General features: G+C 27.0%; 2 protein-coding genes across 2 annotated transcripts; both read right to left on the bottom strand.

Moving 5' to 3' along the window:
• Positions 1 to 1,090: 1,090 nt before the first annotated feature.
• Positions 1,091 to 3,732, bottom strand: LOC123224725 (NADPH-dependent aldo-keto reductase, chloroplastic-like). The gene is made up of 4 exons (XM_044648424.1): positions 3,563 to 3,732; positions 3,123 to 3,298; positions 2,525 to 2,768; positions 1,091 to 1,550 (listed from the first exon to the last, which is right to left on the bottom strand). The coding sequence occupies exons 1-4, from the start codon at positions 3,680 to 3,682 to the stop codon at positions 1,143 to 1,145; spliced, it is 948 nt and encodes a 315-aa protein (XP_044504359.1). The 5' UTR covers positions 3,683 to 3,732; the 3' UTR covers positions 1,091 to 1,142.
• Positions 3,733 to 11,717: 7,985 nt separating this feature from the next.
• On the bottom strand, positions 11,718 to 15,943 carry LOC123225122. Its single transcript, XM_044648990.1, has 4 exons — positions 15,450 to 15,943; positions 13,151 to 13,334; positions 12,716 to 12,812; positions 11,718 to 12,256 (listed from the first exon to the last, which is right to left on the bottom strand). Exons 1-4 carry the CDS (start codon positions 15,938 to 15,940, stop codon positions 11,961 to 11,963), a joined length of 1,068 nt encoding a protein of 355 aa, XP_044504925.1. The 5' UTR covers positions 15,941 to 15,943; the 3' UTR covers positions 11,718 to 11,960.
• Between the last annotated feature and the right edge of the window lie 10,562 nt (positions 15,944 to 26,505).

Below are 26,505 nucleotides of genomic sequence, written 5' to 3' on the forward strand. Positions count from 1 at the left end.
CCAAAACAAACCTCGGATGATGATGATGTGTTATCATGTAACTAAATGATTTTAAATTAAAAAATAAAATAACATTCAATCATATAATGATATATTATTTGGATACTCAAAATATGATGCACAAAGCATTACTTATAATATGTAGCGACTATTCCCAGCCAGGCTCATGAATTTTACCTCTTCTTATGCTTGAATTACACAAGCATTTTTTAATATAGAAAAGAGACTTAAATAAGAAGAAAGGCCAAGAGAAAGAACAAAAACAGCACCACTTGAAAAAACCTACACAGTCAATATAACCTTCAGACTAATTAAGCAGAATAGAGTCACCGTCACTTTCTTTACAAAATATAAACATTCCACTATTCAGATCATTACATACCCGCACATCCATGTGCTATTTTTTTTTTAAATTATTTTACAACCATAACTTCGACTAGAAGACTAGTAATGTAAACCATTATGGGAAAATATTATCTGTCATGTCGTCAAATTACAATCAAACCCTGTTGACTCCAGTCACAACTACAACCACATGACGGTCACAGATAAAAGAATGTAAAAATATAGTGGATCTATAAACGTAAAAATTGAAACTTATATTATATTAAATCAAATGACTTGTGTTAAAGTCTATTCTATCATACTTATATACTATTTATTTATGTTGTTTTTATTTGATGTGAGACTCTTTAGTTTCTAACACTCAACCTCAAGTGTAACCATTATAAGCCGTTAGGTCCGCTATTTCGCTTGGGTGTATTATCACTTGGTATCACTTTAGGTTGTTAAACTCACCCATTTAGTTTTGAGCTTTGATACAATGTAAAAATATATTAAACTTATAAGTATGAAGATGAAAACTCATATTACACAAAACTAATTAATTTATGTTAAAATATTTCTATCTCACTTTTATACATACATACATACAAACATATGTATATATATATAGAGTTGATGTGAGACTTTTTTAGTCTCCAACAAAGTAAAAATAACAAAAAGTTAGGATTTGTACATTAATATTTCAAGTGAAGTTTTTGCACAAAATTTTTGTACAAAATTTTGATAACATAATTTTAGTGGATGATTTAGCATTAATAATACATTGATAATATACCAAAATTGTTGGTGTTTATTTATCAGATGTCGTAATCCCATAAATCTTCAAGGGTCCTGTATGGGCTTGTTGTTTCATTGATAAGAAATTCTCCTCTCATAATCTTCCATTCTTCCAACGTTTCAATCTGAGAGAGATCTTCATCGTCCAATTTAAGATTAAAAGCAGCCATGTTCTCCCTCATTCTCTCCTGATTGAAGCTCTTCACAATCACACTAGCTCCCTTTGACAGTCCCCATTTGAGAGCCACCTGAGCCGGAGTAGCCTTGTGTTTGAGAGCAATGGATTGGATGATCGGATGCTCAACCACAGCCGTTGATCCCCATGAGTTTCCGGGCCCACCTAGTGGTGAGTAAGCGCTGACGTGGATTTTGTGCTCTGCACATACCTCACGTAGCCTGCTTTGTCTCCACATCGGATGCATTTCCACCTGTAGCATTATAATTTCATCAGAAAAATAAATTATTTATTTTTACACATTTATTCTTAAATAATAATTTTTTTTTCGATTTTTTAGTCGTGCAACATAAATTATTTTAGATACTTGCACTTGGAATTAATATTATTATATCAATTATAATAATAGAGTTTTCAAAGCACATGAAGACCTTACAAATTTAATTTTTTTTCTCATTAATATATTTACATAATTAATTAGGCCAAATGACAATTTCCCACTCCAGGTTTGATGAAATGACTCTTTCCCATTTTTAAGTTTCAAAAAACTAAATTTTCATCTGTTATAAATTTCTATTAAATTTTTTTAATGATTGTTTTGTTTTTTTTAATTATAAAATTACCATTAATATTTAATATAAATGTTAAATTACCAATATGATTTTATTAGTTTAATAATTCATCGTTAATACTCATAAAAAATATTAAAACTCTAATTAATTTTAAATTGTTATATTATAGTAAATTCTTTAGGAGTATAATTATCATTTTTAACATTATTGAGGAATATATTAAAATTTTAAATTTTCAAAATTTTTAAATGTCCAAAATTAAAAATTTTCATTAATATCTTGAATATTTTTTAAAAGTTAAGGCAAAACTTTTAAAAAGAAATAAAATATAATAAAATAAGGAACACCGTGGGCTACGGCACAATGGACAGGGATCTACATCAAAACAATCAATCAAATTAGTGACAAACAATTAATCATATATAGGGTGAAAAACAGCCTTCTAGTCTAATTAATTAATAATTACAAATACAGAGCCAAAGCGAGACCTGTAGATGATATTTGTGAGAAGATTATTAAATTACTCTTCATGAGTGTTTGATATTTAAATTGTTTGCCTTCCCAATTCAACTTTTTTTAATATTATATTATGCACTTGGTGACCACGAACGGTTGAAGAGCAATATATATATATAAAAGGTAATTGTTATGATACCTGATTAACGGCTGGAGGTACAGAAGCAAAATCTAACAACCGTTGGATCTTCTTGCTAGAGAAATTGCTGACACCAATGGTTCTACACAATCCCAACTCCAAACATTTCTCCATGCCTGCCCATGTTGCTTCAAGATCCAACTTCTCAAAGTCCTCTTCACTGGGCACTGGATTTACTGCCCAAGGCTTCAATTTCACTGGCCAATGCACCAAATACATGTCTGCATATTCCATCCCTAAGTTCCTGCACCAGCAACATCAACATAAATTCAAATATAGACAAGAAAAATCAAAAAGAAATTTAATTCAATCTATTCAGTTGCATGAGACTGCATGCACAATCATCTATGTTATATTTTGACATTTCCGAAAGATAGCTTGAGGTTTCTAGATCTTGACGCCCTCAGATTCTGTAAGATTTTGCAAGATATTGAAAGAATAAAAAGCCTTAAACCCACTTGCAAAGATTGACCTAAGTCCTAATTACTTTAACTCAAAGTAATGATACCAGTCATAAACACAAGATTTGGGAGAATTTTGATGATGGATTTTGTTAATTGTAAGGTTTATTAATATAATTTTGAATTTTGAGGCTTACTTTAGAGTTTGTCTGAGTGCTGAAACAGGATCATGGTGATCACTTCCCCAGAGCTTCGATGTCACAAAAACATCCTCTCTCTTCACACATCCTTCGATAATGGCTTCGTTTAAAGCGTTTCCAAGTGCTGGTTCAGAGCCATAGATCTTTGCTGTATCAAAATGCCTGTAACCCATCTGCATGTATATAAAAACATATATCAATTTTCATGCAAATTTTAGATAAACAAAAACATTTCAGCAGGTCTTCACGTAAAAATTGAAAAAAAAAAATTGCCAAATGGTTGAAGGCTGCATGAAAATGAAATATGAATCTTGTCATATAAGAACCAAAGAAACCCAGAAACAAAAACAAGTAGATAACAACAAAGTAGAAGATTTAATTGAAAAATGAATAGCAAGAAGAAGAAGAAGAAGGAAACAGTGAGAAAAAGAGTGCACCTTGAGCGCCAAATGAACAGCAAGCTCAGTGGTAGCCTTATCATTGGCAAAGGAGTAAGTTCCCAAGCCAAGAACAGGCATTGTAATGCCAGAATTTAAACGAACTTGATCGCTTCTCATGGTGATGAGGAAATTAATTTTTCTTTTTCTCCTTTGAGAATCTCTGTGATTTTGGCTTTGGTCTCTGCACAGCCATACAAACTTGGCTCTCTGAACATGGATATATATACCCCACAGAGTCAACATTACATAATTGTTTATGAGGACACATCACCCCTTGGAGATAAATATAAGTAACCAAAACTAAGAAGTGGGGGGCTTAAATTATTGAAGAATACAAATCAAAAGGGATCCTTCATGTCTCTTCGGATTTCATGAGATGGCTCAGCTCAATTCAATCCATCTTCTAAAGCCAACTCTTATGTAAAAGTCCTTTATGGAACTTATTTTCCAAAAAGAAAATTATTTTGGAATTTTGAGAAAATTTGTTGGAGAGTTTTTTTTTTTTTTTTTTTGCAATATTTAGAATTTTTATGGTTGCTTAATTTCCCAAAAACCACTCATAATAAGAAGGGTTTTCAATAGATTAAAATGATAAATGGGTTCTGTTTAGATTTACAGAAAAAATAATAAAAAATATTTAAGAGTCAAAATATTAGCTGGCCTTTGAAAATATAATTAATTAATGTAATTCTCACAGTTGCCACCTTCCTATTTATAGAAAGGGCTCCGGCGGGGCGTTTGAGGTTGAGGAAAAGGGTTTAAGTTTGGAATGTATTTATATATAAAATAAAATTACTCATATTCAGTTTGAAATATATAATTCGATATTATAGTATTATATATTATATGATTAGATTATTTTAAATTAAATATAAAATAATATTTAATCAAATAATAATATATTATTTAAATATTTAATTAAATATTTAAAATTAGATACACATAATATTACTCTTATATATATAATAATATTATGTGTATATATTTTTAAATAATAATTAAATATATAAATAACGTATTATTATGTGATTGAATATTATTTTATTTTTAATATAAAATTATTTAATTATATAATAATATATTATTTATGTATTTAATTATATATTCAAAATGATGTAGCACGAAGTTTTATTAAAATTATAAAATGGGAGATGTTTTGATAGGGAAATGTTGAATGGTTTGTGATTAATTTTGTCAACTTAAACCTTAATATAATTTTGAGTTGACTTAATTGCTTAACAATTATTATAATTATACTTTGCTGTCCATAGGTTGACTTGAATTTGCTTTGTTAATTTTGTATTGATTTTATGAAATTGTCAAAACGGGAAGTGGAAGGAAACCCTCAACTTGTTGCAGAAAAATAAACCAGTTCATTTGATTTTGGTGTTGCCATTTGTCAACTTATTAGCTAATTAGAAGTTAGAAATAAATAAATAATTTAGTTTGAGTAAATTTTATTTTCCTACCCCTGGCCCAAAAACACCATTTTCACCCTTAGATGCCTTAAATAACATTTTTCTACTCAAAATCAAATTTAATTAAAAAAATTAACAATTCAAAAGTAAAATAATAATTTTATGATAAAAAATTGAAAAAAAATAAAAAAATATCCGCTTTATAAATCTAACTTTAATGTTAATCCTAACGACCATTTCATTGTAAATTTGGAATCTCATCATCACCGATGGTGAAATCAATGTCTAATAGAATGAGAAAGGTTGATATTGGTAGGATTAATTATCAAAAGTCACAATTGGCATTAAATGATGCTGAAAAGGAGAAGATTGAAGTGTGGAATGTTGTCGGAGATTCGTCAAGAAAACGATGATATTGATGAGGTAATGAGTGAAAGATGGAGAGAACAAAGTTACAAATGTTGGAGGAGATCAATGTGTCAAATATGTTGTTGGAGTTTCATCAATATAAAATGAACTAAAAAACAATGATATCGACAGGAAAATAAGTAGGAGATGGAGAGATTGATGCCTAAAGTGTGTGTAAAGGTCAAATTAGTGCCACAAATAAGTTGTCAGAAGTGAGAATATCGAATGGGTTTCAAGGAGAAAGAGGACGAGAGTGAAAGAAAACGAGAAAAGAAGGTTTTTATGTAAATTAACATTTAAAGATTTTTTTATAATTTTTGTAAATTTAAGATGATATAATAATTTTAAAAAGTGCAATAGTCCAGGATAATAAGATAATTTTATTTTTTAACACTGTTTTACGGTTTTTTTTCCCTAGTAATATAATTTAATTTGAGATGAAAAATATAATTTATGTGGTCAAAGATGGAAAAGTGTTTTTATATCAAACCTTGGTTAAAAATAATATAATTTAGGCCAAACGACTATTTCCCACCTAAACTATGCTGAATTCTCAAAGTTCCCTCTATTAACTATGGAAATACCGTTTACCCACCTATGAGTAGTTAAAATTAACGGTAGTAAGGGTAAAATTGTTATTTGCTCTATAATATTAAAAATAAATTAAAATATAATCTATTTTTCCCCCCCTAAACTTTAACAACTAAAATTTCCCCCCAGCCTAAGTTTTAAAAAATAGCAGTTTCACCCTAGGGTTTCGTTTAGAAATCTCCGGCGACATCTCCGACTCCATTGCCGACGGCCTCTCCCTCTCAAAGCATCCTCTCCTTCCGACGATCTCTTTCCTCCTATTTGGACGTCCGATCGACGTCGAAGAAACCTTAGGAGACGAAGTTCTTCGTCGTCTGAGAAGACGGTAGTCTTCCCAGTGGGAGAGGTCATCGATAATAGAGCCGAAGATATCGTCAGATATTTCAAAACGAAACCCTAATGTGAAACTGTCATTTTTTAAAACTTAGACTGGTAGAAACTTTAGTTTTTAAAGTTTAAAGGGGCAAAAGGAGATAAAATTTCTAAACGTTAGGGTTCTGTTAAATTTAACTAGTCATGGATAGGTAAACGGTATTTTCATAGTTAATGGGAGGAACTTTGAGAATTCAGCATAATTTAGGTGAGAAATAGTTCTTTGACCTATAATTTACTCTAATTCAAAGTTAAATTATGTACGCTAGGCTAGAGCGAAAGTTACTTACAAACAAAGAAACAATTTTGTAAGATGAAATTACTTTTTCTTTAATATTCACATATAATATCTAATTAATGTTATCTTAATACAGATGACCATTTTTGTATTAATATATTACATTGATTATAGAGATATTAATTATTTTAATCATTTTTTTAACTGTTAATACATATTTAGCCTTTTCTTAATTTTATATATGTATATAATCATATTTATGTTTGACTTCTTTTTAAAAGTAAAAATTGTTTGGGCAGGTTCTTGGGCTAATGCTTAGCTAGCCAACCAATCACTTTTTGACAAAAAAAGACTTGCAGAAACGTGGTTAATCGACCGACCAAGTAACTTTTATTTTTAAAGGATTTTTTTTTGTTGGTTGGCTAGCGAAACACGGCAAAGTATCAAGCCAAACACTTGACCAAACATACATATAGGGGGCGTTTGGTTTGGGTAATGTTTGATTACTAAAATAGAAAGATTACCTTGAAGATAGATTACTTAGAAGATTACTGGGTATAAATGATTACTATGTTTGATAAAATTTGATAAGTATAAATAATTATTGTGTTTGGTTAAATGTAATAAAAGATTACTAGTAAATTATTTTACTTAAATGCCCTTAAATATAATTATTTTTAAATATTTTTTATATTATTTGTTATATTAATTAAAAATAAATTTATTTTTATCTCAAAAAATTAATAAATAATAATTTTTCTATAATAAACTCAAGATTACCCCAATAATCTTTAAATACCTAAAGTGAAGGTGGTAATCAGATTACCACTTATATTACCTGCCACGTCAGCATTGGTAATAGAAGATTACTGTAATATTTTATTACTGACAAACCAAACAAGAGAATAAAAGATAGATTACCAAGGTATTATAATCAAACATACATATAGAGTATTGTTCTTATGTTATTATAATCAAAAATTGAACCATTATAAAAATAAAGGCTAAATGACTATTTCTTACCTTGATAAAAAAATATTCCCCAAATTTTGAATTTGAAAAAAATCTATTTTCTAATTCATTTGCCAAATTTATACATTAATTTTAATAATTAAATAGTATTTTTGTTATTTTGTTTAATAAATAATATAATTAATATCACTTCTTTTTTAATAATACAAGCACACTATATTTTTACTATAACTATTTTATATTTTCTTTTTTTCACTCCGTCTTTTTTTTTTTTTTCCTCTTCCTTTCTCGTATCTTAGCTGCTAGAAACCCACCTAAGGAAAATTTTGTGGATTTAGATGCATTTGAGGCCCATGCAAGGGGCAAGACATCTTCGAGTTGGTGGGAACAAGGGTTAGCCGAAATAGCACTCATCAACTATAAATTTAATCCTGTTGGCAACTTTTTATAATTTTTAGTTTTTATTTAATCAAAGGCAAATAAAAAATTAATAAAATTATTTGTATTTATAATAATTATCAATTTAAATTAGTAATAAAATAATATTTAATCATATAATAATATATTATTGAGATCCAATTGATTCTTACGTGTATATAACATTGCATATAAAAAAATTATTATTATTATTTTTAGACAAACTATTATTGAACTTCAGTTTAAACAAAGAGGACTTTTATTTTATCCTTTCACCAATTTCATACAAAATTTAACAAATTTTATTAACAAAATGGACAAACAAGTGAAAACTAAACTTATAAACGGTGGGAAATTTCTTTCATCAAAGATCAGGTGGGAAATAGTTATTCAACCTAAAAATTAATTGATTAAAGTTAAATATGCATGAATCAATGTTTCTTTCTCTTATAATAAACTATTAATCAAATTAGAGTAAATTTATCTCTTATCCATAAAGTACGGAAGAAAAGTTAAATATAATTATTTTACGTAATTAAAGAATGAAAAAAAAATGTTGGTTTGACGGTGTGTCAACTCTTAATTTACCAAAACGTATTTTAAGTTACAAAACTTAAAATTAATACTATGTTAGATTATATATCCAGAGTGGATAATATATTGATTATATATCGGGCACATAATGTTTATTGAATTTAATATTATGTTTATTTAGAGTGACTCCAAGCAACGTGATCCATTAGGATTATAAAAATCGAAGGTGTAACGTTAGATAGTTAAGGAATGAAAATAAAGTTTGGCTGAACTGTCCATGAATTATTAAATTGTCAAGATAAGTTATAGATAATGTATTTAAAATAGACAATATTTTAACAATAACCAGACACAAGATCTTTTCTAAATCTAAGGTTTATTTATGTCCAAGTAAATCCAAGCAAAGTGATTCATTTGGATAATGAAAATCAAGGGTATAATGTAACCATGAAAATACTCATTCTATCATAGAATCTATAAAGAAAGAAAAGAAAAGAAAGAACAAAGTGGATTTGGGGAACATATGCCAGAATTGATGTCTTGTAAAATAGTGCACCGCCACAGTAGATGTCGAGGTCTGAAAAGCCAAATCAAGAGTCATGTGAAGCCTTTGATTATTGCATGTTCTTGTAATCTTACCAATTCTCCCCACATTTACTACAACTACAACCTTCTTTCTTCTTCTTTCATTCCCTTTAAATATCGCAACTAATCAAGTCAATTTGTTCAAGGGATTCAAGAGCAACTGCGAAGACTGGTTTACACTTGGGGGAGGATTTATATGGTCCGAAAACATATGCTTTCGTTGTTTACACTTTACTCTATGTTTAGAGGTGAAAACAAACCAGATTGAGCCTGAACACCTCTTAACTTTTTGAACCCATTTTGAGCTATAGGTTATGTTCCTAAACCTTCGGTTAACATAAACCTTCATATTAACTTAAACTGAAACGTAAAACACAAATCTTCGACCGTAAACATAAAAAAAAAAATCAAAAATAAAAACATTTAACATTTCATATTAACTTTTGAACCTATTTTAAGCTATAGGTTATGTTTTTAGATTATTTTGATGATATTATTTTTCATTCAGTTAAATATTTTATACAATTTCCATCTCTTCGTCTAGATTATTTATAGTTGTTATGCAAATAATAATCATAATTCATTCCTATTATTGAATCATGTGATATATTTCAATTATATTTTTTTTTTCTATTTTTAACTCCAACCAAAATTGTGTTATCTAATTATAATTTCTCTTTAAAGATAAGAATAATGGATTTTAAAATTAAAACAATTTTAAAAGTAGCTATGAATCCATTCCAACTAAATTCAAGTCAAAGTTTCTGTTAAGCAACTTAGCTCGTATCCCTTGTTGGTGATCCTTTCTATCATATTAATAATATATTTATCTCGTTATATTTATTTGGACGGTGAAACTATTCATCCTATTGGTGACATTAATGTCTAATTCAAATTAATTCAATTTTGAATTGACTATTATAAATTCAAACTAAACTCAAGTCAACTCATATTTGAGCTTAATTTGATTCAAATCTAACTCAATTTAAAAGTATTAGTTTGTTTTGTCTTATGTTAATGTTTGACAATGGTTTTTTTCTCTTCTATGTCAAATAAGCCTATTTGATCAGGTTTAAGTAAGGCCCTGAAAAAACTTCAAACTCAGGCTTCAAGCGTACCCATTGAAGCCTAAATAATTTTGTTGTGACCTAGTTTATTAAATTGAATTGGGCTTCAGACCTATTTTGGGTATGCAAATTTAACTTTAAAAACTGAAAAAATAAAAATAAAACTATTGCAATATTAAAAAAATTGTAAGAACATCCTACTAAATTAAAAAATAACCAACTGAAACAACCATAAATTACAATTATAATTTTGGGTTGCGATTTATACATAAATAATATGCATAAATGTATACACAAATAATGACATAACCTTATGTGATTTAAATTAACGATAAATCAATATCCAATCACATAATGATATATTATTATTAATGTACAAAATTATACATATTATTTATATACATAATTTTAATATATAATAATTGAGGCCCACGAAACAAAAATAAAAAATAAAAAAACTTTCATACATAAGATTAATATATAAAATAATTGAATATTGCAATATACATGATTTCTAAAAAATATATAATAAGAAAAAACTCGTAATGCTATTGAATATATACATTGAAAAAAAATCAACTTGGAAAATTAAAAGATTTAGTTTTAATTACACTTATATATATATATATATATATATATATATATATAACATTTAATCTTATTTTAAATTTATTCTGTTTCATTCATAACAAATTAATTTAAATATAACATTAATATAAATTTACACACACTACATTTTTTGGACCTATCGGGCCTCAAACTTGAACCTTTATTTAAGTTTGAGCCCCACAAGGCAATGGGCAAATTTTTTAGTTCAACAAGCCCAAAATCAAACTTCTATTTTCCAAAATTGAATTTTTCAGATCAAATAATCAAACCTGGAGCTTGCCTAGCCAATCTATAGGCCTAGTTTTATCATATAGTCTCATCACATCAGTATGGTAAGGTGATAAACTGTTGCATGCAATTTGTTTCTCGCAGGGTAAGAATTCACATTTTCAATTATCTAATTAATTAATATTTAATATTTATTTATTTGGATTTTCCATAACTATTTTACTATCTAATATAGGAAATGAAACATTGGTTTTAGAATTTGAGTAGAGGCTGCATGAGCAACAAATCTTGATCCATACAAAAATATTGGAACTCTTATGACAAGACAACACTAACTTAAACAATGTTGTGTACACCCAATTAAATATACAAAATAATATATCATCGTATAATTTAATGTTATCACATTATATCAGTATCTAATTGAATATTCAAAACTGGATAGACATTAGAAATTGGGTCTATCATCTACATAAACTATTCCGAGCCCAGTCTCAAGCATATGAAATGGTAAAATTCATAAGACTGGGGCTGGGAATAGTTGCTGTAAATGATAGACCCAATTTTTTATGTTTATCTAATTTTAAATACCCAATTAAATACTGACATAACATGACAACCCTTAATTATATGTTACACAAGCATTTTTTATATAGAAAAAAAGACTTAAATAAGTAGCAAAATGCCAAAACAAAGAACAGAAACAGCAAAACTTTAAAATCCTACACGGTAAACATAACCTTCAGACCAATTAAGCACAATAGTGTCACAGTCACCATCTTTACAAAATATAAACATTCTTATAGTTAGATCAATAGATACCACACATCCATGTGCTAACTTCAGTCTCTCTAATTTCATTGGTTTTTTTTTTTTAAATTTTACAAGCATAACTTCAGCTTAAAGACTAGTAATGTAAACGATTACGGGAAAATATTACCTGTCATGTCGTCAAATTATGGTGAAGCCCTACCAGCTCTAGTCACAACTACAACCAACAGGACGATAATGGATAGAAGGAATGAAGTTCTCAGCTTTTCCTCAAATGGGTCCATAGCCCCTGCTGATTTAGATCCTGTTGTTGGAGTCTCGGCATCAGAAGGCTTGAACAACTCATTCACAATATGAGTAATTTTATCAATTACTTCAATGACTTTGGCCCTAGTGTTGTGGAAAATCCACTTGATGATATTCATTGCAGGGTTGGGGTCATCACAAGAATCACTTGAACACTCTAATTCACCGTCTTCAGCTGCATACATAATCCAAAATCTCATGTTTGTAGATAATTTAGATGAGTTTATATAAATCTAGCAATATCAACTAGAAAGTATTCAGTAATATGGATCTGAATCCCTTTCTATGGAGAAAGAAAGTCATTCAAATTGTTCATGTAACCACAAAATTGATGATCATGTTTTAACGGTTTTCTTTCTCATAAAATAACAACTATGACTCTTGTGACTTGATTTTCACCTAAGTCAAATTTTTCTATACCACAGTAAAACTTAGCAGAGAATCTAAAAGGAGAACACGATGCAAAATAAAAAGAAAAACACCCAATTTGCGCCATTGTGATATGACATCAAGTTTGAAGGCAATGGAATACAAAATAAAACCTCTCCAGTAGTAATCATAATACTTTTCTTCATGAGATTAGGATTACCAGTTGAATAGTTCAATTAAAGATGTTCACTATCTTTGTACCAACCTGCTGCACAGAAAGACTCCTTCAGTTCCTGAACCACCTCATTATTCAAAACAGCATTCCAGACAGCTTGATCTGAAGATAATGAAACGACCATTCTCTGGAAAGATTTTTAAAAAAAAAAACCCTTAATAGTGTGACAGATAAATTTGAAACAAGTACAAACCCATGATGAGTTTGAGACATAAAATCAATCCTCCCTTCATGTTAGACAATAAAAAAGAACAATCACTGTTCTGATTACATCTAAGTTTGGTAAAAAGCGCTGGAACATATTCATGCTTTACTTTTTTGACTCTAAGTATTCTATTTGCTTTGTACTACTTATACTTAGGCAGTCTATTGCAGTTGGCTCCAGGAAGATGCACTGAATTGACATTTAAAATCCAAAAATAAGAAAATTTTTATGCTTTCAATTTTTTGAAATAAGGAACGCACCTGGATAGATGGATCATTCTGTAATAAATGAAAAGCATCATAAACTCTGTCAGGTCCATAAGGCTGCAATGCTCTTGAATTACTCAGATGCAGTGAGGGCTCTACCCAATCCAACTCAGCATCTTTGTCCAAGTTATAGGCATACTTATCTCTCACAAGGGAGTATGAATCAGGGTCAAAACCCCTACAAATTTGAAAACTTACAAATCAGCTTCAATTAAATGTATTATTTCAATCTGCAATGCTTAAAGTTTTCAAAAAGAAAAACTACAGACTAATAATTAGGCATCTACATTTTCCTCGTGTTGGATAAACTAACAAACAAGTGAAAAGGCCAACATCGGTTAAATGTGAGCCAATCAAATAATGCATCAGTCAAGTATAAAAGTTCAATGTTGAAGTGATAGTTAATTAATCTCCACCACAATGAAGACATTAAAAAAAGTAAAGCCCTTCAATAGTGTGGACACCATGACAATTGTAAACAACAATTATGATAGATGAAAAACATTGAATCAACCAAATTTTTCCTTCCACATATGCAAAACCAATAAACAGTAAACAACCCATTAGCATAGGATTTATAAAGCTTAGAAAGGGAAAAAGAATTCAACTCAAAAAATTAAGACTGGAGGCAGCATTTTGGACTTCATCAGGTGAAGTCATAGACCTCGAAACAAAACAACCAAAAAGAAGAAAACTCACACTAATTAAGCAACTTTAAAATGGACAACAAAATCATCACTGTGCAGTAATAAAATTCGTGAGTTGGGTTCAGGGGTATCATTATGCAAAAAGGTGTTCTATAATGAGAAAGACTGACCTTTATTAACTTTAACTTCAACTATTAAATTGAACTTCTCCATTGATCAAGGATGTAGGGATCATTTGCATGTTAAAATTATAATTTCCTGAATCCTATTCTATATTTGAATTGGGGTGAATATAGGGAAAAAAACACCATTCTCATCAAGGAATCATGCTAGAGACAAAGAAACTATTTTGAAGAAGAATTCAGCTTTTTCTCCCCATTTCCCATCAAGCCCTGATTCAACAGCATTTTGAATACATATTCTCTCATCTATTACAGATATCAGGTGTAGTAAGTAACTTGAGCGAAATTTGACCCAAAAAAAAAAAGAGAAAGAAGAAGAAAGAAAAGAAAAGGTAAATAAGATGAAAATTTAGTTTTCTAGGAAACCATCACTGGTCTTTAGTCAATTCCCCAATTTTCAAAATTGAAAAGTCTAACAGCTGCTCCAGATTGCTAGGAAAGCAACAAAAATCTATTTGTCAACAATCTTCTAAGCAAACTATTTCTGTTTCAACTGTTCATCTTGGATCCTTGTAGAAAATTCCCTTCATGAGAAACTTTGTTATCTTATACATAATCAATCATGAACTTTTCCATCACCATCACTATCATCCTCATTCCTCACTGCAAAAAGAATGACTATAACGGTGCGTCTGGTTAGGGGTTATTAAAAGATTCCGGTAATGTTCTATTACTAATGGTAATGTGACAAGTAATATAAGAAGTAATTTGATTATCACTTCTACATTAAGTATTAAAAGATTATTAAGGTAATCTTTATTTTATCATAATTATATCTTTATTTATTAATTTTTTTTTAGCAAAATAATCTTATTTTCAATTAATATAACAAATAATATAAAAAAATATCTTAGAGTAATTATACCCAAGGATATGTAAGTAAAATAATATACTCGTATTCTTTTATTAATTCTAACCAAACACAATAATTATTTATACCTATCTAGTTCATCAAATTTTATCAAACATAGTAATAATTTATACCTAGTAATTCTCAAACTAATATATCTTCAAGGTAATATTCTAATTTTAATAATAAAATTTTTCCCAAACCAATCGCTCCCCAAAGTGTAAAATTAAACCTGACATGATTTATACTTTAACTATAACACTTCACTGGGGAACTCACTAGTAAATAAGTTGAGGCAGATGTCATATTCTATCATCATGTTCATGGGTAACACCACGGCCCCCACAGCATCACGATATATAAACAAAATACAAACAAAACGATGACCAATTGAGACTCAAAATCAATACAGTAGCCACATCAATTTTACAAATCCAAAAAACAATCTGCAATTTTGAACACTCCAATTAATAAAAGAGATATCAAAGTACAAAATTAGCATATTTCCATTCAAAGACAGCACAAAACCCTACATGAACGAAAGAAACAGCAAACTATCATAACACAAACACACAAAAAAGCCTCGAAATTTAAAAAAAAAAAAAAATCCTTACTGTTGAAGAGCAGAGACAGCGTTATTAACTTCATCAAGGGAAGGAACGGGGCCAACAACAAAGTCATCAAGAAAAACTCCATGGGACCTTTCATCTCCGCCATCCACAGACACCCACTCATAATCTTCGCACCCAAACGAGGGCCAAGTGGGGGCCCCATAAGCTGCAGAAACGGGTACGTTATGCGGAGAAAAAGGTGAAGGCGAAGTAACAGCGGACAAGGAGAGATGATTGGGAGAGTTAAGCCGGTTCTGAGAAGTCCTTCTAGGTGAAGTAGGAGCAGTAGTACTAGTAGTACTGGAATTTGAAGAAGAAGATGAAATGGGTTCTTGGAGATTCGTAACTCCAGTTCTTGTAACCGCTCTCCCAACTGTTCTTAACATCCCTCCTCCTCCTCCTCCACCTCCCATGCTTCTGCCTCCTCCAAACATCATTTCGTAAAAGTATTTATCAGTGGCTCTCTTCCGTTTCTTTATTCTAAGTTCTAACATATAGTAAATATTGTAGCAGAAGCTTTCGTTTGCTTCATTTCTCCGTTTTGCACGCTTGCAATTTTGTTGGCCAAATTTTAGTATAATTTCCAATCGCGTCTTATAATTTAAAAATTACCAATCACCACCCTAAGCATAAAAGGTAAAGATAATCTCTAAGTAGGAATAGATACTAACCAAATCAAGTTTGAATATCACTTGACTCGAGTTTAGCTTGAATAATAAAAAGGTTTAATTGGAGTTTATTGAGCCAAAACTAGTTTGATTCAAATAAATATTAGTTTAATTCAAACTTCATTTGAATAGATGAAACGATATCGTTTTGTCAATAAATTCAAATTCAAATTATAAATTTAAACTATAAAGTCAAGACATTAATTTAAACTGAATTAAGTCAAGTTTTTTCTAACTCAGTGTGACTCAATTTAAAAGATAAACTAACTTTTTTAACTTAAACTCAATTTAAATTCAAACTGAGTTGAACCAAGTCAAGTTAGCTTTTGAACTAAGTCAATTTAATTAGTGTCCAACCCTTCTGTAAATGACGTTTAAGAAAATTTTGAAAAAAAAATTGTACAACTTTATCTAAAATTTAGGGGCAAATATGAATTTCACCTAGCTTTTTGTACTGAGACCTTGTTCGATAGACCCAAAGCTGTTTGTGGGGATAGAATGGAAACAGTACCGTTTTCGATCCCCTTTTAATCTCTCTCATGCTTTTCCGTTCCGTTTAAAGTTTAAACGTTTCGAATGTTTTTTAAATAATAAAAAATCGAAATCCCCGTGATAGAATTCTATAAATTAAAATTCTAAAAAGATTTACTTCGAAATTACTTAATTATCTTTGTTTTAATTTGATTAAATTTTATTTTCGAGATTTCTCTTAATTAAAAAATAAGAATATTTATATTTATCCAATAAATTAAACATTTATTTAAATATTTTCGATGTGAATTATGTTTTAAATATTTTAAACAATTCTAACGTAACATCTAAAATTAAACTATAATATTATCCTTCATTTTCAGCTCCGGTTATTAAAAGCTGTGGCCCTAAGTTTGGCATTTGCTGACCCGTTATTAATTATCCAGGCCGAATGACTATGTCCCACCCAAGGTTTGATCAAACATTTATTTTTTATCTGTTAATCATAAAAAAATTTAAATTTCTATTCATTTAATTAAATTTTATTATTACTATCAAAATAAAATAGTTATTTAATAAAAATATTTAAAAAATTATAAATTATAAATGGATCATCCCCCCAATTTAAAAACTAATAATCTCCCTCTCCCCCCTCCCCAAACTCAAAGTTTAAAAAATGATTATTTTTCCTTTAGAATTTATATTTTCTCCTTTACTGCTTATTTGACAATTAGAACCGGCCAACCTCCTCCCTCCCATATCAAGATAAAAATGAATTGTCGACTAGCCAAAGGTCCACTGATGATTCATCAACTTACGTCTTCGATTTGTGCGTCCACAAATTAGTTTGATCGATTTGTGCATTGGTCAACCTATAGATCTGTCGAACAAAGACTTTCACTTTTTGTCTAAGTGATATGTGTGTCGGTTGACGCACAAATCAATTAAACTAATCTGTTGACATACAAATTTATGTATTGTATAGATCTATGACACTTGACAGACTAATTGTCGATTGACCTCTAGTTGGCCAATGATTCATCCTTTTTCAAGAGATGAAAGAGAAGAGATTGGCTGACTCTGATTGTCAAAAAAGTAGTAAGGGAGAAAATGCAAATTCTATTAGAGAAATACTCATTTTTTAAACTTTATGTTTTGAGAAAAATTATTAATTTTTAAATTTAAGAGAAGACATGATGAATTTTAAATATTTTTATTAAATAATAATTTTATTCTTAATAATAATAATAATAATTTATTAGATAAATAAATTTTTAATAAATAATATTAAAATATTGGTCTGCACCCAACCTTTGGTGAGAAATAGCTATTTGGCCATTATTCATTAACCAAGCTTAATGATTTGGATTTGGGTTTAATTTTGTACTTAGTTAACTTTAAAAAAAAGATGTCTGTTGAGAGTGCACGTGTCATTAAATATTAAATATATTATAATCAATTGTTGCTTTACGTGTGGGAATGGACCAACCATGGCGTTAATTTTCAAATGAAATTTAGATTAAAAAAAGAGTTTACGTCCTTCATGCCAGTTTAGTGACAGACTTATCGTTATCAATATTTTATGACTTATATATATATATAAAATAATATATATTATAATATATATCAAATTAATATATTATGATATATATTATTAAAATAAATCAATATATATTTTAAAAATGATAACAACATAATAGATGTATATAAAATAATAATATGTCAATTAGATTTTTTTATTATTTTATTAATATTTTATTATCTTATTTTTTAAAAGATACATCATCAGTGGAGTATTTAATATATGATATATAATATTAGGTTTTTGATATATAATATAATATATAATTTAATTATCATAGATAAAAGATTCAAATAAAAGAATATTAATTTTAAAAAATTTAATTTATCTAATTTTATGGCTGCGTTTGCAGATCTTCCCATTCGATTCAAAGTTAGATTAACCATTAAAAAAATCTATCAAGGAAAGGGATAATGTTAAAAGATAGTAATACTTTTGAAGTGTGAATGTTTAATAAATAATAAGGATGGTATAAATAAATCAAGTCTAATGTTATATCCTTTTAATCATTCAGCAATAGTGGGGAATTTATGTAATTTCTTAAACCTAGGTGGAAATTTATTTAATAAAGGGCAAAATACCATTTCCCACTTAATATTTGCTAAAATGAAATTTTAATTTTTAAGTTTTAAAAAACTAAATTTTCAATTGTTACCTATTTTTTTTAGTAAATTTTGTAAAGTAAAAAGATAAAAAAAAATATTTTGCATAGATTTTTTTATTTATTTTTCTTTTTCAAAGTGACACGCGTTTGGGGGGTGAAAGTAATTATTAAAAATATTTGAGATGTTAATCATTTTTTTCATGAGTCTTTGAAAATTTTAAAAAAATTGAATTGTTTCTAAATTTTTTTAAAATTTTAGTATATTCATCAATAATTTAAAAAATAATGTTACACTCCCAGAAAACTTAAATTTTTGATATTTTTTAATTTTAACTAATAAATTTTAAATTTGATAATACTATATTGATAATTTTATATTTATATTAAATAATAATAGTAATTTTATAATTTTAATTAAAAGGTAAAATAGTTATTTATAAAAAAAATTGATAATGGTTATAATTTACTTTTTCAAAAGGTAGAGGTAAAATTTTGTTATTTTATCATACATGGGGTGAAAAATAGTGTTTTGGCCTTTTATAAATTATTTAACCCTTGGATATTTCGGGTTGAGATGCGATTTGTTTGAGAATTTGAAAAAAAGTAACATTATATTATTTATTTCAGATATATAAATATATGTATATATATTATCATATGATTAAATAATATATTATCTTTAATTTAAAATTATTTAAGTATATTATGATATATAAATGTATATATATTTAAAATAAATATACATAATTTTATAATTTAAAAAATAATAAATAATGTCAAGTCATTATCGTGCAATCATTTTCAACAAATTTCAACCTTATTTCTTGCATCTATCATTTATTGTGCCCCATTAGATAAACGACACAAATATTACTGTAAAAGGTAATCATTTTCAACAAATTTCAACCTTATTTCAATAAATTTTATTATTACTGAAAGAGATAAAATACTCATTTAATAAAAATATTTAAAAAAATTATAAATTGATTATTCCCCCCCTCCCCCCAAACAAAGTTTAAAAAATAATAATTCCCCTTCCCTTAAGCCCAAAGTTTGAAAAATGACTACTTTTCTTCTAGGGTTTGTTTTTTCTCCTTTGCTGCTTCTCTCACCATTGGAGTCGAACAACTTTCTCCCTCCTATCTTCAGGACGAGGATGAATCATCAGCCAATTGGAGGTCCACCAACAATTCGTCAACCTGCTTCTCAGATTTGTGCCACGTGTGGATATGTATGTCACACCAATTGGTTTGATTGATCTGTGCATCGACCAACCCATATATTAGTCAAATGAAGACTTTAACTCTTCATCTAACTAATCTATGCATCAATCGATGCACAAATCAATTGAATCGATTTATGTGACACACAGATCTATGACGTTGGACAAACGAATCATCGGTCGACCTCTGGTTGACTTATGATTCGTCCTCTTCCAAGAGATGGGAGGGAGGAGACTAGTCGGCTCCTATTATTAGAGAAATAATAAGGGAGAAAATGCAAACCTTATGAGGAAAATAGTCATTTTTCAAATTTTATATTTAAAAAAATATATTATTAGTTTTTAAATTTGGGAGAAGACATGATGAGTTTAAAATATTTTTATTAAATAATAATTTTATTTTGATAATAATAGTAAATTTTAACATATATATAAATATTTATATTTTTAATAGTTAATAGATAAAACGTTAGCTTTGTGTTAAACCTTAGGTGAGAAATAGATATTTGGCCATTATTCATTAACCAAGTTTAATGGCTTGGATTTGGGTTTAATTTTGTAATTAGTTAACTTTCATTTAATTCTTAAATATGATAATCACCTGTTACTTTACGTGGGGGAATGGACCAACTATGGCATTAATTTTCAAATTAAATTAAAAAAAAAAAGGTTATCTCCTTCATGAGACTTTAGTGATAAAGACATCGTTATCAGTATTTTATAAAATATGATATATATTTTATAAGATAATATAATATAAATATAAAATAATATGTATTATATGATGTCTCAGATTAATATGATACGATATATATTATCAATATAAATAGATATATTTTTAAAAGAAATGATAATATAGTAGAAATGTGTATAAGAAATTTAAAATTTTTAAGAATATTTATAATATTATCTAAAATAATAACGTGTCAATTAGATTTTTTATTATTTTATTAATATTTTAATATCTTATTTTTTAAAAAATATATCGTAAGATATGATATAGTATTCAATATATAATATGTAAAATTACGTTTTAGATACACGATATAATACGTGATTCGACTATCATGGGCAAAAGATTCAAATAAAAGAATATTAATTTGAAAAAACTCTAAATTTATCTAATTTTATAGATACATTTGCAGATCTTATCATTAGATTTAAAGTTTTATTTAGTTGGATTAATCAATAAAAAAATCTATCAAGGGATAATGTTAAAAGATAATAATAGTTTTGAAGTTTAAATGTTTAATAAATAATAAGGATGGTCTAAATAAATCAAGTCTAATGTTAGATCTTTTTAATTATTCAGCAATAGTGGGGAATTTATGTAATTTATTAAACCTAGGTGGAAATTTATTTAATAAACGGCAAAAGACCATTTCCCATCTAATATTTGCTAAAATGGTAAATTTTAATTTTTAAATTTCAAAAAACTAAAATTTTATTTATTATCTATTTTTGTTAGTAAATTTCGTAAAGTGAAAAGACAAAAAAATTATTTTTCATAGATTTTTTATTTATTTTTCTTTTTCAAAATCACACGTGTTTAGGGAATGCATGTGATTATTAAAAATATTTGAGATGTTATTAATTATTTTCATGAGTCTTTGAAAATTAAAAAAAATTGAATTGTTTCTAAATTTTTTAAAAATTTAGTATGTTCATCAATAATTTAAAAAATAATATTACACCCCCAAAAAACTTAAAATTGATTAAATTTTTAATATTTTTAACTAATAAATTTTAAAACTGATAATAATATATTGATAATTTTATATTTATATTAAGTCATAATAGCAATTTTATAATTGTTATCTCTCTCATGTTGTTTCGTTCCGTTTAAAGTGTAAACATTTCAAATGTTTTTTAAATAATAAAAAATCAAAATCCCCGTTATAGAATTTTATAAAAATTTAAAAAAAGATTTACTTCAAAATTACTTAATTATCTTTGTTTTAATTTGATTAGATTTTATTTTCAAGATTTTTCTTAATTAAAAAATAAGAATATTTATATTTATCCAATAAATTAAACATTTATTTAAATATTTTTTATGTGAATTATGTTTTAAATATTTTAAACAATTCTAATGTAACACCTAAAATTAAACTATAATATTATATTTCATTTTCAGCACTAGTTATTAGAAGCTATGGCCCTAAGTTTGGCATTTGCTGACCCATTATTCATTATTCTTGGCCAAATGACTGTGTCCCACCCAAGGTTTGATCATCCATTAATTATAGAAAATTTAAACATTCATCCATCTGTTAAATTTACTATTATTATAAGAGATAAAATAGTTATTTAATAAAAATATTTTAAAAATTACAAATTGATCATCCCCTCTCTAAATTTAAAAACTAATAATTCATCTCTCCCCAAACCAAAAGTTTGAAAAATAACTATTTTCTTCTTAGGGTTTGTATTTTCTCTTTTGCTGCTTCTTTGACCATTGGAGCCGGACAACCTTCTCCCTCCCATCTCCAAGACAAGGATGAATCATTGGCCAACTGGAGGTCCATTGATGATTTGTCAACCTTTGTCTTAGATTCGTACCACGTGTGGATTTATGCGTCGCACCAATCAGTTTAATCAATTTGTGCATCGGTTAACCCGTATATCGGATGGAGGAAGACTTCAACTTTTCATCTGACCAATTTGTGCATCGATTGACACACAAATGGAGGAACTGATCTATGTGACACACAGATCTGTGTGTTGCATAGATCTATGACACTTGACAAACAAATCGTCGGTCAACCTCTAATTGGTTAATGATTCATTCTCTTCCAAGAGATGGAAGAGAGGACATTGGCTAACTTCAATTGTCAGAGAAATAGTAAGGGGGAAAATATAAACTCTAGGAGAGAAAAATTATTTTTCAAACTTTAGATTTGAAAGAAAATTGATAGTTTTTAAACTTGGAGGAAGATATGATGAATTTAAAATATTTTTATTAAATAACATTTTATCTTTGATAATAACAATAAAATTTAATAAATAAATAAATATTTAAATTTTTTATAATTAATAGATGAAAAGTGGAATTTATACCAAACTTTGGGTAAGAAATAGTTCTTTGGCCATTATTCATTAACCACTTTAATGATTTGGATTTGGGTTTAATTTTGTAATTACTTAACTTTAAAAACGAATTTCTGTTGAGAGTACAGGTGTCATTTAATCAACTGTTACTTTACGTGTGGGAATGGACCAACTATGGCATTAATTTTCAAATTAAATTTTAAATAAAAAAAAGTTTACGTCCTTCATGGCACTTTATGACAGCCGCATCGCTGTCAATCAATATTTTATAACATATTATTTATATAAATGTTATAACATATCATAATATAAATATAAAATAATATATATGATAACATATATTAAATTAATACAATAAGATATATATTATCAATATAAATCGATATATTTTTTAGAAAAAATAATGATATAATAAAAATATATATATAATTTTTTAAGAATATTTATAATATTTTTTTAAAATGGTAACGCACTAATTAGATTTTTTTTATTATTTTATTATTTTATTTTTTAAAAGATGTATTATTAAATACAATAAAGTATTTAATATACGATACATAAAATTAGATTTTTAATATATAATATAATACGTGAATCAATTATTATATATAAAAAATTCAAATAAAAGAATATTAATTTAAAAAAACTCTTAATTTATTTGATTTTATGATTGCATTTATACATCTTATCATTAGATTCAAAGATTTATTTAGGTGGATTAATCAATAAAAAAATCTACCGAGGAAAGGGATAATGTTAAAAGATAATAATGCTTTTGAAGTTTGAATGTTTAATAAACAATAAGGATGGTATAAATAAATCAAGTCTAATGCTATATCTTTTTAATTATTCAGCAATAGTGGGGAATTTATGTAATTTCTTAAACCTAGGTGGAAATTTATTTAATAAAGGGCAAAAGATCATTTCCCATCTAATATTTGCTAAAATGATAAATTTTAATTTTTAAGTCTCAAAAAACTAAATTTTCATTTATTATCTATTTTTGTTAGTAAATTTTGTAAAGTAAAAAGATAAAAAAAAGATTTTGCATAGATTTTTTATTTATTTTTCTTTTTCAAAGTGACAAACATTTGGGGGGTGAAAGTAATTATTAAAAATATTTGAGATGTTAATAATTTTTTTTCATGAGTCTTTGAAAATTATAAAAAATTGAATTGTTTCTAAATTTTTTAAAATTTTAGTATATTCATCAATAATTTAAGAAATAATGTTATACTCCCAAAAAATTTAAAGTTTTGATATTTTTAAATTTTAACTGATAAATTTTAAATTTGATAATAATGTATTGATAATTTTATATTTATATTAAATAATAATAGTAATTTTATAATTTTAATTAAAAGGTAAAATAGTTATTTATAAAAAAAAATTCATAATGGTTATAATTACTTTTTCAAAAAGTAGAGGTAAAATTTGTTATTTTATCATACATTGGGTGAAAAACAGTATTTTGGCCTTTTATAAATTATTTAACCCTTGGATATTTTGGATTGAGATGTGGTCTGTTTGAGAATATGAAAAACGTAACATTATATTATCTATTTCAGATATATAAATATATGTATATATCTGTTATTATATGATTATGTAATATTTTATTTTTAATTTAAAATTATTTAATAATATTATGATATATATATATATATATAATATTTAAAAAAATACACATAATTTTATAATTTAAAAGATAATAAATAATGTCAAGTCATTGTCGTTAAATCATTTTCAACAAATTTCAACCTTATTTCTTGCACCTATCATTTATTGTGCCCCATTAGACTTGTTTATCTTTTTATTATATTTTAATTCGAATAAATTTACATATCATAATTAATTTTAAAAAATTTATAATATATATTATTATATAATTAAATATTATTTTATTTTTAATTATTTAATTATATAATAATATATTATTTATTGGCCTAAACAGACTGAGGGAGAAAGGACAAACAAGTGGTAAAAGCTGATTTGACAAAACGGTATGGTTAAAAAAATGCAACAAGAATAATAAATTTGTTGGGCGTTTGACAAAGCGTTCCATTTCTGCCAAGCAACCAACATGGACTTATCAACCCTGTCCCTTTCTCTTTTAATGCTGATAATTTATTATCCTGGATAAAAAGTTGGGTCAGGTTTAAACTGTGTCAAAAATGAATTTGATTTAAATCTTATATGAATAATTAATTTGAGTTTAAACTTAAATTCATTTAAATTAATTAAAAATATCATTAAAAGTTATTAATAAGATAAATAATATTATTAATAAAAAAAATAGTTTTATCGATAAAATAAATTATTTCACTGACAATAATTGAATATCAATGTGAGTCAAGTTGGTTTTTGTTTAAATCATAATCCTAATTGTTTTTTCTTTCGGGATCTTGAACATCGAATTTAAAAGTAAAAGATAGCACGAAAAATTTTTACAAACTTATCTGTATAACTTAAGATACTAACATGTAATTGATTGATTTGGAAGTGACAAAAAATGTGAACAATCATATTGTTAAAGGTTATCAATAAGATAAATAATATCCGTGACAAGATAAATATTCATTGATAGAGTGAATTGTTAAATATATTATTAGATATATTGTTCGAACTAGGTAGATATATTGTTAAAGGTTACGAATAAGATAACTAATGTTTTCGATAAGATAAATATTTCATCAATAAAATAAATTGTGTCGTTGTCAAGATAAATAATATAAATAAAAAAGTATTCGAACCAAACTTGAACTGAGCGACTAAACAAAAACTTCAACTCAAAATTGGTTTAAATCAAGTTGAACGTCAATTTAAGTCGAATTGGCTTTGTTTAAATCCTAATCCTAATTATTGGTTCTTTTGAGATTTTTAACACCGAATTTAAAAGTAAAAGATCACAAGCCAAGCCAACCTACACAAGGGAAGACCAAAACCAAGGCCAAAACACAAGGAAACATCCGACCACCTCAAGGGTTCTTTTGGGCTTGATTTAATATTGGGCCCTTTTAATTGAATTCTAAAATGGCAGGCTCTTGTTTCGGGCTGAAGTCTAATTCTATTGAGATGAAATGCTATCTTCCAAAATAATTTAAAAAAAAAAAATCATATTATTACAGAGTAAAAATAAAGAAAAAGAAAAAAATATATTTACCAAATTTTATAATTTATTTTATAGTTTAATTGAAAATAAATTGGAGTATCGATAGAGAGCTCCATCATCCCATAATTCAACAAAATTGTTTCATTCCCATTGACTAATTATAAAAATGAAGTATTTTTTAATTTAAAAATTGTTATGCCCCTCTAAATTATATATTTCTTTAAAAATAAAAGTTTATTGAAGAATATTGTGAAGTTATTAAAAAAAAAAAAAGGAAAAATTGAGGGTCAGTCGCTGAGGAGTCTTGGACTTATAACACGGAAGTAGCCCATCAACTAAGGGAAGCCCA

The sequence above is a fragment of the Mangifera indica genome, chromosome 9 (genome assembly GCF_011075055.1).
Source record: "Mangifera indica cultivar Alphonso chromosome 9, CATAS_Mindica_2.1, whole genome shotgun sequence".
NCBI classification, from domain to species: domain Eukaryota; kingdom Viridiplantae; phylum Streptophyta; class Magnoliopsida; order Sapindales; family Anacardiaceae; genus Mangifera; species Mangifera indica.